Source organism: Jaculus jaculus, chromosome 2 (assembly GCF_020740685.1).
Source record: "Jaculus jaculus isolate mJacJac1 chromosome 2, mJacJac1.mat.Y.cur, whole genome shotgun sequence".
In the NCBI taxonomy this organism is placed as follows: Eukaryota; Metazoa; Chordata; class Mammalia; order Rodentia; family Dipodidae; genus Jaculus; species Jaculus jaculus.
In genome coordinates, this window is record NC_059103.1 from 13,296,460 (window position 1) to 13,317,233 (window position 20,774).

The following is a 20,774-nucleotide window of genomic DNA, read 5'->3' on the forward strand; positions in this document are numbered from 1 at the left end:
TGCCCTACAGGCAATCAACACCCACCTGATTGTACCTTTTGGGGGGGCATCCTGTCTACAGACTCTCCTCTAGCAAAAGTCACCCCCAAGCTCTGTCCAATGTCCCCCAAGTCCAGTTTTGAGTAAGATCTGTCTCTAGCCAGACTTGGGGGATGTCAGGGTGTCTGGAGGTCCTGGGTGGGGGCTGAGGCACAGGACAGCTGGCCTATGTCCCCACACTGGGCCCCGGGCCCAGGCGGAGGGGTGGGGGCCTGGCCACTCCGGGCCTTGGCTAGGGCTGGGATTTTTTGGCCGGGCTGCCGGGGGCCCTCCCTCCTGCTTCCTCTCCCGAGGGCTGTCCTGGCAGAGGCCCCCTCGCACTTTCTGGCGGGAACAGGGCCAGCAGCGAGCAAACAGACACGGAGGGAAAGTGGGAAAGGGATAGGGAGAAAGTGCGTGCGCGTGTTTGTGTGTGTGTGTGTGTGTGTGTGTGTGTGTGTAAAGGAAGGGCCCATAGTCCAGGCAGACCCAGCCTAGGAGACTGGTGAGCCCAGCCTTTCGTAATTGCCCCCCCTCCCCGTGGCCCCCTCCTCCAGCTCCCCCTCCTCCCGCCCTCCTCCCGCCCGCCCTCTCTCCCTCCCTCCTTCCCTCGCAGCCCCGACTAGGCAGCAATTAGGCTTTGGGGATAAAACGAGGCGCGGAGAGCAAGCTGGGGCAGTCCTTGCTGGAGATGGCGGGTCTGACAGCGGCGTCCCCGAGGCCTGGAGCCCTTCTTCTCTTATTGTTCCTCCTCCATCCCGCACAACCTGGAGGTAAGGACCCCTCGCTAGACCCAAGTCACCCACCACCTACGGAGACCCTGCTGACCAGGTGGCTGAACGAGTGAGGGATTCTGGGCATGGACAAGACAGAGGGGAGCCCTTCACCCCCGTATCTTCCCTCAGGGTCCTGGAAATGGCCACTCCCTGGAGTTAGTCCCATGTTAAATGGGGGGGATCCTGTCAAACATACACCCCCAAGATTCAGGAATTCTACTCTATATCTAAGGAACCCTCTGTGTTAATTAGGGGCTTTCTCAGGGGGACCCCACTGGAGTGTGGGTGCTGGTACTCTGCTCACCTGTCCACCAGTTGAGTATGTGTGCAACCCTGGGGACAGAGCAATCCAGCTTGGAGATCACTCGGCCACAGGAAGCTTTGTGACCTCAGAAGTTTCCTTGTCCCTTGGGAAGTCAAGATGACCCACTGAGCAAGGTCAGGGTCAAGAGGCTTTGTGGGTTGGAAAGCTACTACCATGGTTTGTCTTTAGTGAAGGCATTTGGACTCCTGAGTGTGTGTGTGTGTACACGCCCGTCTGGGCTATAGCCACAGGTGTATATGTGAGATTATGCCAAATTATATCTCTGAAGTTGGAATGTCTGGGAAGGTGTGAATGTCTGAGCATCCCTAGACAGGGGCAGGTGGAGGAAGATATATCCATGGAGTTACCTGTTAGTGTCTGTAAAATCCACCATCCAGCAGGGTGTAGTGGTGCATACCTGTGATGCCAGCACTCAGGTGGCTGATGTCAAAGGATCGTGAATTCTAGGTCAGCCTGGGCTGTAGAGGGATACTCTGTCTCACCAAAAAAAAAACCAAAAAAAAAAACAAACCCCTAAGCCAGGAGTGGTGGTGCACACCTTTAATTCCAGCACTCAGGAGGCAGAGGTAGGAGGATCACAGTGAGTTCGAGGCCACCCTGAGACTATAGAGTGAATTCCAGGTCAGCCTGGGCTAAGGTACACCTGAAAGGTCTGGTGTCTGCGTGTGGGTGGTCACTGTATGTGTGGGTGTGAGTGTGTGCCTAAATGTGGGTGGAGGGTGCAAGGGAGGGGTTTCCATGTCCTGGTTTTGAGGCTGGAGTGGACCTCAAGTCGTTGCTGGGCCATCTGGTATGAGCCTCGGTGGGTTATATGGTACAAGGAAGACTGCGGACGAGTGTAAGGTGCATCCGGCTCTGGGAATGGGAGAAGCTCCAAGCTCACGCACGAACCACCCGGTGGGGTAGCCTGGATGTGATCTGCTTTCTATGGGAGTCCTCCTTGTCATGGAAACCAGAGCTTGGGTGGAGGACAGGGGGCTGCAAGGTGGAGCAGGAATGGAGTCAGGGGCCGAGTGAGAATGGCAGGTGTTTCCATGAGATTGACCGGCTGAGCATTTGGCTTGGTGACAGAGGCTCCCTGTGCAGATATGACAGGCTGGGATGAGGCTGAGGGTCACGGGTAGCAACAGAGGAGGAAGGCAGGGACCACAAGCCAGGGCAGAAGAGCAGTGACTCTGAACCCTCTGAGCCCTCGTGTCCCAGGGTGTGGTCCCCAAACACCGGTCCACCCTCCTCTTCAGTGGCATGCCAGTTAATCATCAAGAAACTAGGATCCTTACAAATGGGGAAACTGAGGTCAGGCACGAAGGTATATATACCTGTAATCCTCACTGTCCAGGAGCTGAGGCAAGAGGATACCTGGGCTGGGCGTGGTGGCACACGCCTTTAATCCCAGCACTCAGGAGGCAGAGGTAGGAGGATCGTAGTGAGTTCGAGGCCACCCTGAGATTCCATAGTGAATTCCAGGTCACCCTGAACTAGAGCGAAACCCTACCTTGAAAAATAAAATAAAATAAGAATAAATAAATAAATAAATAAAGTGAATGAGCCGGGCGTGGTGACGCACGCCTTTAATCCCAGCACTGGGGAGGCAGAGGTAGGAGGATTGCCGTTTGAGGCCACCCTGAGACTACCTAGTGAATTCCAGGTCAGCATGGGCTAGAGCGAGACCCTACCTCGAAAAACCAAACCAAAATAAAATAAAGCAAACAAACAAACAAACAAAAAAGCCCGAGGGGCACTGAAGGTGTAGCTCAGTGGTTAGAGTGCTTGCCTAGCATGCATGCCACCCTGGGCCCCATCCCCAGCACCTCACCAGCCAGGAGTGGGGGTGCACACATGTAATGCCAGCACTCGTGAGGTGAGGCAGGAGGAACTGGAGTTTAAGGTCATCCTTGGCTACTCCTCGAGTTTGAGGTCAGCCTGGCTACAGGACACCCTGTCAGAAAGTGAAATGATGAAGCTCCAGCAAGCTAAGGCAGCCTCTGGAAGCTCGTATCCGTCAGCTCTCTGCCCTGGGTCAAAGATGCGGGGGGATGAATGGGTGGGGAACATTCGGGGAGGGGCAGTCCTGGGGCAGAGACCTTTAAAGGTAGAATAGAGTTTATTCTCTTTGTGGCCTCAGTGACATCAGATGGCATCATTCCCTGTGAAGAGAAATCTCAGCTCTGTCCCAGGTGGCTGGAGCAGTTGGGTTCCCAATATGAGGAGTGTGAATTAATGAGGCCTTTCAAGATCTGTGGGCAGAGCCAGCCAAAATCTCCAGAGGTGTGGGAGCTGCAGGGACCCCCCCCCGCCCCCGTCACACCTGCCTAGCTCCCACCTGATTGTCCTGGGAATACCCAATCCCCCCTCCAAAAAAAGAAAAAGTCCCGTGTACAAATTCCATGTGTCACCACTGGGATTAATAGTGGCACTTGCTGAGAATAGCCCACTTTAGCACCCTATGCCCCTTAAAAGGGAAACACGAGCCAGGCATGGTGGCCCACACCTGAAATCCAACACCCGCGAAGGAAGCTGGGACAAGAGGATTGCTGGGAGTTGGAGGCCAGCCCGAGGTACACTGTGAGACCCTGTCTCAAGGAAAACCAGACCTAAGACTTGGGAGAGGGCTCGGCAGGCAAAGTGCTTGCCATGAAAGCACAAGAGCCAGTTTGGATCCCTAGTACCCCAGTAAAAAGCCAGACGTGGTGGCGCACGCCTTGAATCCCACCCACCACTGGGGAGGCAGAGGTCGGAGGATCGCCGTGAATTCAAGGCCAGCCTGAGACTACGTACTAAATTCCAGGTCTGCCTGGACTAGAGCGAGACCCTATCCTATCACAAAATAAAATAAGGTGGAGAGCTGGGCGTGGTGGTGCACACCTTTAATCCCAGTACTGTGGAGGCTGAGGTAAGGAAGATCCCCATGAGTTCAAGGCCAACCTAGGGTAAATGAGTGAGTTCTAGGGCAGCCTGGGCTAGAGTAAGACCTTTCCCTGAAAACCCAAACCAAAAAAAAAAAAAATTAAAACCAGGGTGAGGAGTGATTAAGGCAGACATTCAACATTGACCTCTGATCGCTACAGGCACATGCACACATATGCAATCGTGCTTGCACAGCCAATTTCACACACATACATTTACACGCACGCACGCAGCTAAAATAAAATCAATAATAAGGGTGCATGGAGACATGAAACCAAGTGTGCTCCTCTCTCTGACCCCCAGAAATATTCTCTTTTTTCTTTCTGATTTTGCTATTGGAGATGCCTTGGCTCAGGGGATCTTAACCCTGGCTGGGTATAAATATCTACCCTGGGGACTTTGAACAGTTCCAATATTGGGGCACCCACCCAAGAATTCCTGCTCTATTTGATCCAGAGGGGATCCTGTACGACAGAGATAGTAGCTCCCCAGGTACCTCTGATGAGCCGCCAGGCTGAGAAGCTGGGTGCAGAGGGGGGTTAGCATTTGATCTGGCTCGCTATGTCTGGTTAGGATTTCAGCAAGGGGCAAGAATGCCCTTTGTGCGGGAGGGGACAGTGACCCTCGCCACCCCGCCCGCCCCGAGGACAGATTGCTTTTTAAAAAGTGCTTGGCAATCTTTTCTATACACACAACAAACAGCTCGGTGAGGTCTTATCTGCTCAAGTCCCTGCTGGACTTTGGCTCAGCCAAGCCCCCCCCTGCCAAGTCCCGGCTGCTCCCAGGTCTTTGAACTTGAAGCCCAGACTGCTAACAGAACGTCCCCGGGTAAACTGTGGGTCCTGGGCCAAGGGCTTCATCTCGCCTGGCTCACCATTCCCCTGGCTGCGAGATGGGAAGAAATCTCTCTGGCTTTACAGCCCACACCTCCCCACACCACTGCCCCCCCGCCCCCAGGACCAGAGGGGGTGGAGGGGAAAGGGGGGACAGCAGCCACCAAGATGAATGCCAAAAATGTGTCCAATAAGACCATCGTGGGAACAGTAAATTGTAAAATGATATGTTCTTATTCACAGTTTGCTAAATTGTGCTGAAAGGGCCTTGTAATTAGTTCCTACATTTAACTTTTTATGTTGTGTTTTCATTTTTACATTTGTTCATTCATTTATTTCATTTTTGCCATATTGCGATTGAACCAGGGGCTTCATTCATGCGAGGCCAAATTTCTACCACGGAGCCACGTTCTTAGCCCCTAAGGTTTTGCTGACTTGTTGTTTTGGTTTTGAGACAGAGTCTTAGGTAGCCCAGGCTAACCTCGGACTCACTGTAAAGCCAAGGCCGATCTTGAACTACTGATCTTCCCACCTCTGCCTTCTGAGTGCTGGGATTCAAGGCGTTCGTTTGCCGCCACACCTGGTTTCCCCTGCCCAACTTGTAAGGCTTAATTCTCCTCTGGGGCAGAAGGCGCACAAACAGACGGACAGAGGAAGGAAGCCACAAACACAGGAGGAGGGCCGCCCTGGAGGAGCCTGGGACATCTGGGAAGGGACATTTCAGTTAAGCCTTGAAAGAAAGGTCAAGTTAGCTAACCTGGGCTACAAAATCTGATCCTGTCAAAAAATGAAAAGGAGCCCGGCATGGTGGCACACATCTTTAATTCCAGCACTCAGGCAGAGGTAGGAGGCTCGCAGCAGGTTCAAGGCCACCCTGAGACTCCATAGTGAATTTCAGGTCAGCCTGGGCTAGAAAACCCTACCTCGAAAAACTTAAAAAAAAAAAAAAAGGAAAGGAAAAGGAAGGAGAAGGGAAACAGAAAGGGAGGAAGAGGGGAAAGGGGTAAGGAAGAGGAGGGGAAGGATATGAGAAAAAGAGGAGGGAAAGGAAGGGAAGAGAAGAGAAGGGAAGGGAAAGGAAGAAGTGAGAAAAGATGGAAAGGGGGAGAAGAAAGAAGAGGGACAGAACACAGAACACCAAGAGGTTGGGATGTGGTGATACATACCAGAAATCCTAGCATTGGGAAGTAGGAGGATTTCAAGTTCAAGGCAAATCTGCACTACAGGGTGAGCTTAACTTCCCATAAAAGAAGAGAGAGAAGCCGGGCGTGGTGGCGAACACCTTTGATCCCAGCACTCGGGAGGCAGAGGTAGGAGGATTGCCGTGAGTTCAAGGCCACCCTGAGATGACAGAGTTAATTCCAGGTCAGCCTGGACCAGAGTGAGACCCTACCTCGAAAAACCAAAAAAAAAAAAAAAAAGAGAGAGAGAGAGAGAGAGAAAGGAAGGATGGAAGTAGGGAAGGGAGGGGAGACATGGGAAGGGAAGAAGGGAAGGAAGGGAGGGAGGGAAGGAAGGAAGAAAGAAGGAAGGGAGGGAGGAAGGAAGGAGGGAAGGAAGGGAGGGAGGAAGGAAGGAAGGAGGGAAGAAAGGGAGGGAGGAAGGAAGGAAGGGAGGGAGGGAAGGAAGGGAGGGAGGGAGGGAGAGAGGGAGGGAGGGATGGGTAACCGTTTGTAAGGAGTGAGGTCTGGGCTTGGGTGTGTGGCAGGCACCGCTGGAGGACTGGAGAGCCGACTCCTTAGGAGGGAGCCCTTTGTAGGCCAAGCTGACAACGATGGCAGGTCGCTTACAAGCAGAAGTATCAGGGACATCTGCAGAAATGAGTTCCGGCCCAGGCCAGAAGACTGTTTTGATTCTCCCAGTCTAGTCTAGAATGATGATTCTTACATGCAAGAGACGAGACACGCCCTGGGCTAGTGGGCTGCCTAAGCCAAACCCGTATGAAACAAGACAAGTGTGCTCTGAGCCAGCTGCCTGAGGTCGGCTGAGCAGGAAGACCCTCCAGGCTCCGAGAAGGCAAGAAGACAACTTTAGGCTCAGCCTTGGGCAAGGGCAGGGCTTGGAGAGGTGAGGGTGTGGCTGGCAAGAGAACCTTCTTGTGCCAAGGGGAGGAGCTGAAAATGAGGACACCTCACTGGGACACAAGAAGGAGGTCTTTTTTCTTGCCTTTTTTTTTGAGAGAGAGAGAGAAAGTGAGAGCAAGAATGAGACAGAGAGAGAGAGAGAGAGAGAGAGAATTGGCAGGCCAGCGCCTCAGCCACTGAAATTAAACTGCAGACGCTTGTGCCACCTAGTGGGCATGTGAGACCTTGCGCTTGCCTCACCTTCTTGCATCTGGCTTACATGGGATCTGGAGAGTTGAACATGGGTCCACAGACTTCTCAGGCAAGCACCTTAACCTCTAAGCTATCTCTCCAGCCCTTTTCTAAGTAATGCATGTGTCTGGCATTCATTTGCAGCATCAAGAGACCGTGAAGCATCCATAGGCATGGGCATGCTTGTACACACATACACACACACACACACACACACACACACACACACACAAATGACAAAAAAAAAAAAGTGAAAGGAAAGGAAAGGAAAGCGTGGCCAAGGTGACACAGAGAAGTTAGAACATGGCCTAGTTTAGGAGTCTCCAGTGAGAGCTTTGTTGGTCCCTGGGACTGAACTCTTGACCTTGGCCCAGGAATTAAGTGTTCCTTAGAAAACTATCCATGTTGTTCATTCATTGGGTCCCTCCCTCCAGGCCTTGGCGCCTCCCAAGACAGCCATGGGTCAGACGGCCAGAACTCCACCCAGGGGCTGAGGACACTGGCCCCACACTGTCCTATCAGTGTGGGAATGGCTGCAGCGTCTCATGTCCTTATTTCTTACTGTCACCGCCCAGCCAAGGCCTCTTACAGCTGGTCCCAGCCACAGAGCTCAGTGCTGGGAGAAGTTGGTTGCCCAGTGTCCGGCCACAGCCCTACTTGGGCCCCTTGTCCTTAAGGAGAGCCAAGCAGCACTGTGTCAACCCTCATGCCATGAGAGAGGTCTGGGATCTATCCAGTCTCCGCGTTTATCCAGCTGTATAACCCCACCATTTCCCTTAACCTCTGACAGCCTGGGCTTACAGCTGCTCCAACTGCACCGGGAACCCCCGGCTCTTCCAACTTTGGGGGGCCACTTTAAGAAACATGCCTGTCATTCCAGCTAGCCTGGAGGCTGAGGCAGGAGGATCCCAAGTTCAAGACTACCCTGAATTACTTAGTGAGATGCTATCTCAATAAACCGAGAGCTGGGAATATGGCTCAGTGGTAGAGCACTTGCCCAGAATCGCCCAGTGAGGGATTGGGAATGTGCAACAGTGGCAGAGTGCTTGCCTGGTACGTTCAAAGGTCCTGGGTTTGATCCCTAGTACACACACATACCTGCACAAGAAAGGAATCCGAACATCCAAACAGTAAGTGTCTGGCCTCCAGAACTTGCTTTGTAGACCAACAATGTCACAATGTGTTCATCAACGCTCCCATTATTAACCTGCTTTACAAGCTTAAGCTAATGGAAAATTCTACCTACTTCCTTCCAGGGGTGCCAGGGGCTGTGCCTGGTGGAGTACCCGGAGGTGTCTATTATCCAGGTAATGTATGTGAGCTTGTCATACCCTCACGTGAGACAGATGATGGTGGTGACATTCCTAAGACACGGCACATGTTGACATCACAGAAGGCAAGAACATTATTAACACACCCACCACTGAGGACCCGCTTAAAAATGCAGGAGGATCAGAAGTTCAAGGTCATCCTTGGCTACGTAGCCAGTTTGAAACTAGCTTGGGTGACCTGAGACCCTGTCTCCAAAAGAAGACATTCTGAAGCCAGGTTCACAGGGGAGTTACTTGCAAGCCAGGCATGGCAGCTCACGCCTATAAGCCCAACACTGTGGACCTGAGGCAAGAGGGTTATGGGTTGGAGTTTGAGGCTAGCTAGCCTGGGCTACGTCAGGACACCTTTGAGTTCAGGACTGACATGGCACGGAAGTAAAGAGAGGTGCCAACTCTGTCCTAGGCACAAATGGGTACAGGGCTAGTGTCCCAATAATGAAACTGAGGCACACAGACATGGAGATGCCTGAAATCATGGAGCTAGGTGGTAATGGATTTGAATATGGGTGGAGTGTGGCTTGTCTAGAATGGTACTGATCTCTCTCTCTCTCTCCCTCCCTCTCTCCCTCCCTCTCTCCCTCTCTCTCTCTCTCTCTCTCTCTTTCTCTCTCTCTCCACACACACACACACTCATAGGGACTGGTCTCGGAGGCCTAGGAGTAGGAGGTAAGTTTAAAAACCACCCTTGCATCCTCCCTGAAGGAGTCTGGGTTCCATTCTGTTTCACATATGGTCAGACCTGAAAAGCTCATAAGGACCCAGGATCTATGGCTCCCCAGTTTATAGATTAGACATTCCCTGGGAAGAGTTCTGTGTGAAAATCAGACTTCCTGGCCTCCTGTCTCATCTCCCACTGCAATTTTCCTGCACGGCCCCTACCTACTATCAGATTTTTTTTTTTTTGAAGTAGGTCTCACTGTAGCCCAGGCTGACTTGGAATTCACTATATAATCTCAGACTGGCCTCAAATTTATAGTGATCATCCTACCTCACCCTCCAAGTGTTGGAGTTAAAGGTGTGTGCCACCATGCCTGGCTACTTTCAGATTTCTTTTTTTTTTTTTTTGGTTTTTCGAGGTAGGGTCTCACTCTAGCCCAGGCTGACCTGGAATTCACTATGGAGTCTCAGGGTGGCCTCGAACTCACGGCAATCCTCCTACCTCTGCCTCCCGAATGCTGGGATTAAAGGCGTGCGCCACCACGCCCGGCTTCAGATTTCTTTTGATCCCCAAAACATCACTGTCATGCGAACCAAGCATGATCATCACTTTTGTAAAAAGCTGAGAAATTTCCAGGTGTGGTGGCACACACCTGTAATGCCAGGGCTAAGGAGGCTGAAGCAAGAAAGTCATGAGTTTGAATTTAAGACTAGCCTGGGCTACATAGTGATATTCTGCCTCAGAAATAAAAAAGGTATTTGAGTGTTCAGAACTGATGAGGAAATAAAAGGAGCCCCCATCTCTGGCCTAGGTACAAACTGGCCACAAGGGTTATTGACACAGTGTGACAGATGAGGAAACTGAGGCAGAGGCATCTGGCTTACCCAAAACTTATGTAGCTAGGCAATAATGGATTTGAACATGGGTGGAGGAGTGTGGCTTGTCTGGAATGGTACTGATCTCTCTCTCTCTTGTTTGTCCTTCCTTTCTCTCTCTCTCTCTCTCTCTCATATTCATTCTCTCCTCCCCCCCATTCCTCTCTCTCCACACACACACTCACAGGGGCAGGTCTTGGAGGCCTTGGAGGAGGAGGTAAGTTTAGACACCACCCTTGTGTCTTCCCTGGAGGGGCCTGGGTCCCATCCTGTCGCCCACATCAGATCTGAAAAGTTCAAAAGACCCCAGCATCCATAGCTCCCCTCTCACTGCCATTTTCCTACATGGACTTTACATACTTTCAGATTTCTTTTGATTCCCAAACATCCCTGTCATGCTAACCAAACACAGACTACCACCCCCTTTTGCGACAAACCAAGAAAAATACCAGGTGTGGTGGCGCACGCCTGTAGTCCCAGCACTTGAGAGACAGGAGTGGAGGATTAAGAGTTCAAGAGCAGCCCTGGGACATGGCAAGTCTGAGGCCAACCTGGGCCACAGGAGACCCTGTCTCAAATAGAACAAAACAAAAGCTGTGAAATTGGCGCTCAACCACACACCCGGGGCACAGCTGAGCTCCCAGGGACACTGTGACCAAAGTTGGAGGGGACAATTTGTGTCAGTCCTTTGTCAGCCCCTGGGGAGGGGGGGATTCCCACACAGCCCTCACTCAGCCTGGGGAGGGGTCATGAATAGAAAAATAGCAAGAGATGGAAGCCACCCACCTCTCCCATTCACCACCCTCTCTTCCTTCCTCAGCACTGGGGCCTGGAGGCAAACCACCCAAACCAGGTAAGATCCCACCAAGTAAGGCCCCCGAGGTCTGAGGGAATTGAAAGTAGTCAGAGGGGACTGAGAAGGAAGCATTCAGAATGCCAGAGATATGCCAGGCAAAGGAGTCGAGTTACAAGAGAGAGGGAGACCATCGTGGACAGTCACAGTCTCCTGAGTACCAACAGGCTAAGAGGAGGTTCCAAGATTGCCAGGGACAGGAGGCTGGAGGGGATTCAGTGGCCGTCCATTTTTGTAAAGACTATCCTGCCAACATGTACCCATGTGCTTGCTCCCCAGAGACCGCCTTCCACTGAGAAATAGCTATGGCATCACTGGTAAAGTCTTGGGTCCCAGTGACCTCCTAGCCTATCTAACAGCACACAGAATGCTTGGCCACAGACTGTGCCTTGAGCTGAACTCCAAACCAAACCTAACCAACCTTGGCCTCAGATGAACCGCCCTGCCTGTCCCCAGGCTCCTTCTGGCTGTGTCCACTCCAAAGAATTTTCTAGAAAGGGATTTTTTTTACTTCACCCATAGGGCTGGAGTCTCTGCCATCAGGAGCTCTCACTCTCAGCATCAGGAGGACAGGGACAGCAGCCTCACAAGGAAATGCTGGAATATATGAAATGAGTAGAGGCCCTGCCTAATGGGTCAAGCCTATAATCCCAGCTATTCCAAAGGCTAAGGCAGAAGGATTATGAGTTCAAGGCCAGCCTCGGCTACATTTGAGACTCTGTCTCAAAATAGAAAGTTAAAAGTACACAGAAGGCTAGAGATATTGCTCAACAGTAGAGCTCCTGCCTAGAAGCCCCCAGTGAGGGGCTGGGGGCGTGGCTCATAGTTACAATGCTTTGCCTAGCACCTGCAAGATTCTGGACTCCTTATCAAGAACCAAAAAAAGAGAGAACTGTATCTTTGTTCAGATTGACACCCTTCTCTCATATGAGATGCTCTGCTTTTGGTCTTGGCATTCCCACCCGGTACCATGTCACTCTGGCTGGTTCAAAAGCCCCATGTTAGAGGACAGTTTGGATGTCCAACAGCTCTTACGAAATCCTGGTGGTGGATGATCCAATTGCAAATGAATGTAGGACCTAGATTCCTCTCCTCTGAAAACCCTCGGGTTGTGAAACTACAAGGCCAGGGCCAGCAAGGGAGGCAGAAGGCAGGGTGACTGGGCAAGGGGGAGTGGGCCTTGGGTTTCATAAGGGTCTACAAAGCTAGGAGACCCTGCAGCTTGACTGGAGATAGAACCCAAGGGGTCACATATGTTAGACAAGTGCTCTACCACTGAGCCACGCCCCCAGCCCCTCACTGGGGGATTCTAGGCAGGAGCTCTACCACTGAGCCACGCCCCCAGCCCCTCACTGGGGGCGTCTAGGCAGGAGCTCTACCACTGAGTCACGCCCCCAGCCCCTCACTGGGGGATTCTAGGCAGGAGCTCTACCACTGAGCCACGTCCCCAGCCCCTTTTGGCAAGCTACACCCACAACCATCTAATTGCTTTTTATTTTGTGACAAGATCTCACTAAATTGCCTAGGCTGACCTTGGATTTACTCTGTAGCCCAGGCTGGTCTTGAACTTGTAATTCTCCTGCTGCAGCACCATGAGCAGCTGAGATGACAGGTCTGTAGCCCAAGGCCTGGTTCCTAAGGTCATCTTTGAGCCTCAGAACTCAGGGATATAAATGCGATTCTTAGCTAAGCTGCGATAAATGTCCCAAGGAAAGTCCCCACATCCTGACTAGGGGGATGTCCGGGCCTGCCCAGGCAGGACAATATGGGGTGCAAGCAACTCGGGTGTTGTGCTTGGGAACAATTAATCCCTTGGGATCATGGGTGGGTGGCCTGGCAGCTGCTGCTCCTTGTGGGCGCTACAGGCTGGCCCCGCCTCGCCTAGACTCTCAATGGGGGACCAGGCAGCTGGGAGCCAGCTCTACCCACACCCAGAGCACCAGCTGCAGGCCAGCCAGCCATGCAAGTAAGGGGTGTGGGTAAGAACAGGAAAAGGCTGGAGTAGGTCACCCACTAGGCACCCAGGCAGGTTATACCCACTAGGTACTTTCTTTTATTTTTTTGTTTTTTTTTTTTTTTTAATTTATGAGCAACAGACAGACACACAGAGAGAGAGAAAGAATGGGCGCGCCAGGGCCACAAACGAACTCCAGATACGTGCGCCCCCTTGCACATCTGGCTAACGTGGGTCCTGGGGAATCGAGCCTCGAACCGGGGTCCTCAGGCTTCACAGGCAAGCGCTTAACCGCTAAGCCATCTCTCCAGCCCACTACTGGGTACTCTCTATGAACCAGTTTGCTGACTCCAGAAAGGTGGCGAACATAGAAACCACCATCACCAGAGAAACTGGGCCAGCAAGGTGGTATGGGCCTGTAATCCCAGCACTCGGGAAGTTGAGGCCAGAGGATCATGAGCTCAAGGCTAACCTGGGCTCCAGAGTATGTTTGAAGGACAGTTTCAGCTGCATAGTGATACCCTGTCTCAAAATAACAACAATCTATCATCTCAATGCTCAGAAGGTTAGGGCAGGAAAATGACGAGTTCAAGGCCAGTCTGGGCTGCAAAGTAAGTTCAAGGCCAACTTGAGTTACATAATGACAAGGAAGTGGGAAAAAAAAAGGCTCCGTTAGTAGTGTGCTTGCCTAGCATGCATGGAGCCCTGGGTTCGATCCCCAGCACTGCATAACCTGGGCATGTGGGTGCACACGTGGCATTTTCCTACCAATGGGAGGGGGCAGGAGAAGGAGTATCAAGAGTCATCATGGCTACACAGCAAGTTCAAGGTCAGCCTGTGCTGTATACGACAGCCACAGAACTTGAATGGAGAACTTCCTGGCTCTTAAAAAGAAAAGGGGTGGACAGGCAGGACCCTGGGCGCCCAGATGTGACGAGCTCCTCCCCTTTCTTCTCTTTAGGTGCTGGACTTCTGGGGACATTTGGAGCAGGTGAGTCCAGGGGACACACAGGGGGTGGAAATGATGACAGTAATCGAAGTGGGTCCGTGGGGAAAAGACAAACGACAGCAGAGACCCGGCCTGTCCCCCTGTCCCCTGCCCCAGGCGCGCGCGCTCACTCTCTCTCCCTCTCCCTCTCTCATCCTGACCAGTTCTATCTTGTCCTCACAGGGAAGGTGTCAATGTGAACTGTGCCCTCTAGAAGCACAGGCAAGAGGGTTTAAGCTATAGACAGGACGGGAGGTGATGACAGGAAATGCCTCAGGCCCTGCCTGACCACCAAACTATATTACATAGCTAGTGACAGGCCCATCTTACATACACCTTGGCCATGCAAGTAACATATATACACACATATATATATATAGGGTGGGGTGCTAGGGTTGGAACCCAGGACCTCTGCATGTACTCCATAAGCTACCTAGCACCAGCCCCTCACTGGGGAATTCTGGGCAAGTGCTCTACCTCTGAGTCACATCCCCCCAGGCCCTCACTGGTGGATTTCAGGCAAGAGCTCTACTGTGGAGCCCCACCCCCAGGCCCTTACTGGGAGCCTCTGGGGAAGTGCTCTACCCCTGAGCTATATCCCCAGGCTTCTCACAAGTAGCAGCAGGTAAGGAGGAGGGCTGGTTAGAACAGAGATCCAATAGGATCCAGGTAGAACCTCCCCCCCCCACCTTGAGCTTCTGCAGATCCCTTGCTTGGCAGGGTTCTCAGAGAGAACTTGACCCTGGGGCTCTAGGCCCTATAGCAAGAGCTTGCGATTACAAGAGAGATGTTCACATAATTGAAAACAAAGCTGCCATGGTAAAGCCTCCATAACTCCGACCTCACTGTCCATCCTCAAGGCCAAGGCTGTGGAATGTGTTGTCCTGGAGGAGGAGGCGTGATCAGGCCCAGATGTGGGGAGGAGTGAGCCAGATGGACCCATGTGGCTTCTCATCAACATAGCAAGGAAACTCCTGGATGGAAGGATGGAGAGATGATCAGGCAGAGAAGGAGCATCCCAGCCCCAGGTGGAGGGGGAGCGGGCTGAGTTAGGGACAGACCAACAAAGAACAGTGACGAGGCCCCGAGGTGGTAGCTCGCGGCTGGAGCAAGGCTGGCCTGGCCTGCGGGAAGGCCCGCTCTCAGCCTGCTCTTCTCCGGCCCTTACAGAGACCCAGCTGGATCCCATTAGCCGCCAGGCCTCCTAGGAGACACACAGGCTCGACCCAGCTTGTTGCAAAGCTTTTGCGCTGTCATGTCTGTACCGCAGCTAATAGCTGATCACTAAATCGTGGCTGCAGACGGGAGCGTATGGCTCAGGGGGATAGTGCTTGACTTGGAAACATGAGGACCTGCACCCGATGCCCAGAACCCATGGGGAACTGTTATGCCCAGTTCTCGGCACCCCCAGTGACTACCAAGGAGAACCAAATGTGTATGCCAGGGCAAGGAGCTTAAGCTCGGGCTTTTGACTCTACCTAGGCAGTGGGTCCGCAGAAGAGCCCCGAGCAGGTTTTTTATAGGAATTTGAACAAAGAAGTAGGGAATGGGTACATGATGGGTTGATTTCTTAGGACACTGGCAGCAAGGTTGGTGGGCGGGAGCTAGGTAACTAAGCAACCTCTGTTGCGATTGGCTAAATAAGCAGGAATAACATTTGTATGTATTTCGATTGGCCGAGACAGGGAGGTAGGAGGGATAAATCTCTTAATTGGCTGGGGCAGGAAGGTAGGAGGAACAAGTCTTTGGCAAGTCTCAGGTGTCCTGGGCAGGGGGCAGGGCAGCTGCCCCTTTGTTCCTTTAAGATGAAACTTGTAACTTAGGCCGACTGAGGACTCTGAAGCCTGTCACGGAGTCCATCTGGTTCCTGAGTCCTTCAGAACAACAAAAAAAAAAGCTAGCTATAGTGGCTCATGTTCATAATCCCAACTCTGGGGAGGTGGAGACAGGAGGATCCCTATGGCTTGCTGGCTAGTTTGTCTAACCTAACTGGTGAGCTCCGGGCTAACGAGAGACCCTGTCCCAAAAAGAGGTGAACTACACCCATGAGGAACAACTCCAGAGATTGTCCATGGGCCTCCACACACGCGTGTACCCACATGTATACAGACACGCGCACGCGCATTCACAACACCACGTGCACTTAAAAAAGATAGAGTGGGCCGGGCGTGGTGGCGCACGCCTTTAATCCCAGCACTCGGGAGGCAGAGGTAGGAGGATTGTCGTGAGTTCGAGGCCACCCTGAGACTCCGTAGTGAATTCCAGGTCAGCCTGGGCTAGAGTGAGACCCTACTTCGAAAAAACAAAAACAAAACAAACAAACAAAAAGGATAGAGTGGGAGCCGGGCATAGTGGCACATGCCTTTAATCTGAGCGCTCTGGAGACAGAAGGAGGATCGCTGTGAGTTCAAAGACAGCCTGGGATCACAGAGTGAGTTCCAGGTCAGCCTGGGCTAGAGCGAGACCCTACTTTGAAAAAAAAAAAAAAAACAGCAATGAAAAAACGGTGGCTGCTATTGTATCAGGATCATACTCCCTCAGCCCCCAAACCTGCCATTTCCATAACAACCTTATCTCCCTCAAGAGGCACAGGGACAAGATACACAGTCCTTCCTCTCTTCATCTCTCTCTCTCTCCCTCTCTTCCTTGCAGGTCCTGGAGGGATCACAGGTGCTGGCCCTGGGGCAGGTTAGTGTGAATACCCAGGCAAAATGTCCCCTCTGGAGCAATTCCAGCCCCTGAGCCCAGGCAATTGCATCTGCCTGGTGTAGAAGGACAGTCAGGGTACAGAACACAGCCAGGTGTTGGTCTGGACGTGGGTCAAAGATGGCACAATGCCACCTGCTTTGAGAAGCTGCCCAAGCCATAAGAGTCACCCAGGAGCCTAGGGACAGTTGTAACATAGCGAGAAGGATTTTAAAGGGAGGCAGCTCTCAACAGCCCAGGAATTGATTCAGCCAATGTAGAGAGGTATTCTGGGAGCCAGACATAGTGGCATAGACATGAAGACCCAACAACTAAGGAGACTGAGGTAGGAGGACCTCACTCAGCCCGAGTTCAGTTTCCTAGCACCCACATACAGCCAGACACAAAGGGGCACTTGCATCTGTGACTCCCATGGCAAAGGGAGATGGAGCCAGGAGAATCCACAAGCTCATGGGCCAGCTTGACTGGCCCACATACAGCAGCAAAAACAAGACAGCAATGGAGACGCTGTCCCACGCAAAAAAATGGGTGGGACAAGATAGCACACACATTTCATCCCAGCACTCAGGAGGCGGAAGTGGGAGGATCGCTATGAGTTCAAGGCCAGCCTGAGACTCCATAGTGAATTCCAGGTCAGCCTGGGCTAGAGCGAGACCTTGCCTCAAGAGGGGAAAAAAAAAGTGGAAGGGGGTTCACACACCTCCAGGTTGTCCTCAGACCTCCACATGTGTGCAAGCATGCACACAACATACGTGTCCACAAATGCTAGGCACTTTTGTGTGTGTGTGTTCCGAGGTAGGGTCTCACTCTAGCCCAGGCTGACCTGGAATTCACTGTGTAGTCTCAGACTGGCCTCGAACTCAACAGTGATCCTCCTACCTCTGCCTCCTGTGTTCTGGGATTAAAGGTGGGCGCCACCACACTGGGCACTTTTTCTTTTAAAGGTTTGGTCTGGGGATGTACTTCAGTGGGTGGAGTGCTTGCCTAGTGTGCGCAAAGCCTGGCTCAGTCCCGAACACCGCATAAGCGGACATGCACCTGTCATCCCAGCACTCGGGAGGAGGAGACAGGACAAGGAGTTCATGGTCATCCTCAGTTGCATGTTGAGGCCAGCCTGGGCTACATGAGACTTTTGTTTCAAACCGAACAAAAAGCATGAGGGTCTGGGATGGCTCACTGGGTAATACTTGCTTCTCAAACATGAGAACCTGAGTTTCATTCCCAGCACCCACGTAGAAAACCATGCATGCCTGTAATCCCAGCACTGAGGGGATGGAGGGGAGGATCACTGAGACTTCCTGACCAGCCAGCCTAGCCAAAAAACAAACAAACAAATGAGCAAACAAACAAACAACAACAGTGCTGGAGAGATGACTTAATGGTTAAGGTGCTTGTCTACAAAGCCCAAGGACCCAGGTTTAAATTTTTTTTTTTATTTATTTATTTGAGAGCAACAGACACAGAGAGAAAGACAGATAGAGGGAGAGAGAGAGAATGGGCGCGCCAGGGCTTCCAGCCTCTGCAAACGAACTCCAGACGCGTGCGCCCCCTTGTGCATCTGGCTAAAGTGGGACCTGGGGAACCGAGCCTCGAACCGGGGTCCTTAGGCTTCACAGGCAAGCGCTTAACCGCTAAGCCATCTCTCCAGCCCAGGACCCAGGTTTAAATTCTCCAGGACCCACGAGAGCCAGATGCACAAGGTGGTGCATGTGTCTAGAATTTTTTTAAATATTTTTATTTATTTGAAAGGGAGGGGGGGAGAGAGAGAGAGAGAGAGAGAGAGAGAAAGGGGGAGAATGGGCATGCCAGAGTTTCTAGCCACTGCAAACAAAGTCCAGACCCATGTATCACCTTGTGCATCTGGCTTACATGGGTGGTCCTGGGGAATTGAACCTGGGTCCTTTAGCCTTCACAGGCAAGCACCCTAACCACTATGCAATCTCTCCAGCCCTGAAATTTGTTTGTAACACACCCATTCTCTCTCTCTCTCTGCCTCTGTGTGTGTCAAATAAACAAAAATAAAATGTTAAAAAAAAAAGATAGCTACAGATTCCAAAAGGCGGGGAGCTACAGGTTCAGAGAGTTGTCTCGGGAAACGCTGGGAGAGCAGTGGAGGACACGTGGCGCTCTCCGTGGCCTGAGCGTTCGTGAGCTTGAAGTTGCTGTGTGACACTGCACACCCTCGGAGGACAGAGAGTCACAGACCTGGATGAGGGAGGCTGAGGTTGGTCAGCTTTCCCAGTCCTGATGACTCAAGATCTCTGTCCCCTCTCCCCCTCCACAGGACTCGGAGCCTTTCCAGCAGGCACCTACCCAGGGGCTCTGGTGCCCGGTGGTGCAGCGGCCGGAGCTGCTGCAGCCTATAAAGCCGCTGCCAAGGCTGGTGAGTGGTGCTCTATGCCATTTGACCTCCCCCATCCCCCGGGTTCTCTGCTCTGCAGAGATCTTTTCCTAAACCCGGGCCCGGGAGATAGGCAGACAGGAGCCTCCTCTCCTGGAGGATATAGGAAGGCAGCTAGTTGAACCTGGTCTCCAAGCAGCTTGGTGACAAGGACTGGACCTTAATGCTAAGTCCTCCAAGTCCAGTCCAGGGCCCTCTGCCTCACAGCATTCCTGCCGGGCAAGACCCCATTCTACTCTTTGTTATTTTTCTTTTGAGCACTGAAAGTAGTTCTTTACTTTTTTCTTTTCTTAGTCTTTCTTCGACATTTAAAAAATATATATTTATTTGAGCTTTAATTTTGTCATGTTATTGTTTTGTTTTGTTTTGTTTTTCAAGGTAAGGTCTCACTGTAGTCCAGGCTGGAATTCACTATGTAATCTCAGGCTGGCCTAGAACTCACAATCTTCCTATCTCTGGAATTAGCCAGGCGTGGTGGTGCACGCCTTTAATCCTAGCACTAGGAAGGCAGAGGTAGGAGGATCAGCCAAGAGTTCAAGGCCACCCTGAGACTACATAGTGAATTCCAGGTCAGCCTGAGCCAGAGTGAGACCCTACCTCAAAAAACCAAGAAAAAAAAAAAAACAAACCAGTGCTGGACTCAAAGGAGTGCACCACCACGCCGGACTTTGTCATGTCATTTTTTTTTTTCTTTTTCTTTTTTGTTTTTTCTTATGGCCACAATCCCATTCTATTCTTGCAGGTGCCGGGATTGGTGGTGTCGGTGGAGTTGGTGGAGTTGGTGGTCTTGGTGGTCTTGGTGCCTTAAGTGTGGCTACAGGTATGATGGCCAGACCTGAATTCCCTGGGTGACCCAGGGAAGACCTAGTTGGAGCCAATTCTGATGCAATCCTTTTTGCTTGACAGTACCCCAAGGCGGAGTAGTTGGACCCGGAGCTGGGGTAAAACCTGGGAAAGTACCCGGTCAGTGTGAATGGGGAACGTCGGGGTTAGGGGCACTGCAGGGCAGAGGGTAGAGGGCAACATTCAGGGGTAGGGCAGAGAACAGAGTCCGTCCCTTCCCACCCCATCACACAGGGAGAGGAAAGGCGGTGGACATACCAGCCCAAAGCGTGAGGTGGAGAAAGGGAGGGGGCGGAAGCGAAGGTCCAAACACGGGACCTGTGCCTATTCAACCAGGTGAAGAGGCCTGGCCCACCTTCTAGATCCTTGTATGATCTCAGAACAGAAAGAGACCTCACAGACAAGTTCTGGGGCAGCCTGTTGGGTGACACATGGAGAAACTGAGGGTCCAAATAGCAAGGCAGAATAGAAGGGCCCACAGCTGGTCTCCACAGAGCTGGGGGCACGCCCAGTGCCTTCTGACACCCCCCATCTGCTGCTCATTTGGCTCTTGAGGAAGTGACTTCAGGTTAAAACAAAGGACTGCCTGAGTCCCCACAGCAGGGAACGACCATCTGGAAGCTGTTAGCCTGAGGTGGGCCGGCTGGGACTGAGTACACAGGCTCCAGAAAACAGATCAATCCACATGTGATCCCGGGGACTGAGGGAGGGTGGGACAGCAAGGGCCACAGCCGAGCTACAGCTGTCCTCAGCTACCTTTGGTGGCTTCAAGACCCCTAAAGTTAGCTGGGCATGGTGGCGCACAGCTTTAATCCCAGCACTCGGGAGCCAGAGGTAGGAGGATCACCGTGAGTTCGAGGCCACCCTGAGAATACAGAGTGAATTCCAAGTCAGCTTAGACTAGAGTGAAACCCTACCTCAAAAAAAAAAGACCCCTAAAGCTGCTCAGGTGGCCAGCTCTGGTGACTAAACCTCGCTCACAGCCCGTTCT

The 20,774-nt window shown here is 52.2% G+C and overlaps 1 protein-coding gene across 1 annotated transcript in view; it reads left to right on the plus strand.

The window, feature by feature from the left end:
* The first annotated feature begins 638 nt into the window (after positions 1-638).
* The window catches only part of Eln (elastin), a 49,161-nt gene continuing 29,025 nt past the window's right edge, over positions 639-20,774 (plus strand). Inside the window, exons 1-10 of the mRNA XM_045143275.1 lie at positions 639-791; positions 8,431-8,481; positions 9,142-9,171; positions 10,226-10,255; positions 10,859-10,891; positions 13,807-13,836; positions 16,486-16,521; positions 18,824-18,922; positions 19,683-19,760; positions 19,847-19,903. Coding sequence (XP_044999210.1) covers positions 710-791; positions 8,431-8,481; positions 9,142-9,171; positions 10,226-10,255; positions 10,859-10,891; positions 13,807-13,836; positions 16,486-16,521; positions 18,824-18,922; positions 19,683-19,760; positions 19,847-19,903 — 526 coding nt within the window. The 5' untranslated portion in view covers positions 639-709. The remainder of the gene's footprint in view (positions 792-8,430; positions 8,482-9,141; positions 9,172-10,225; positions 10,256-10,858; positions 10,892-13,806; positions 13,837-16,485; positions 16,522-18,823; positions 18,923-19,682; positions 19,761-19,846; positions 19,904-20,774) is intronic.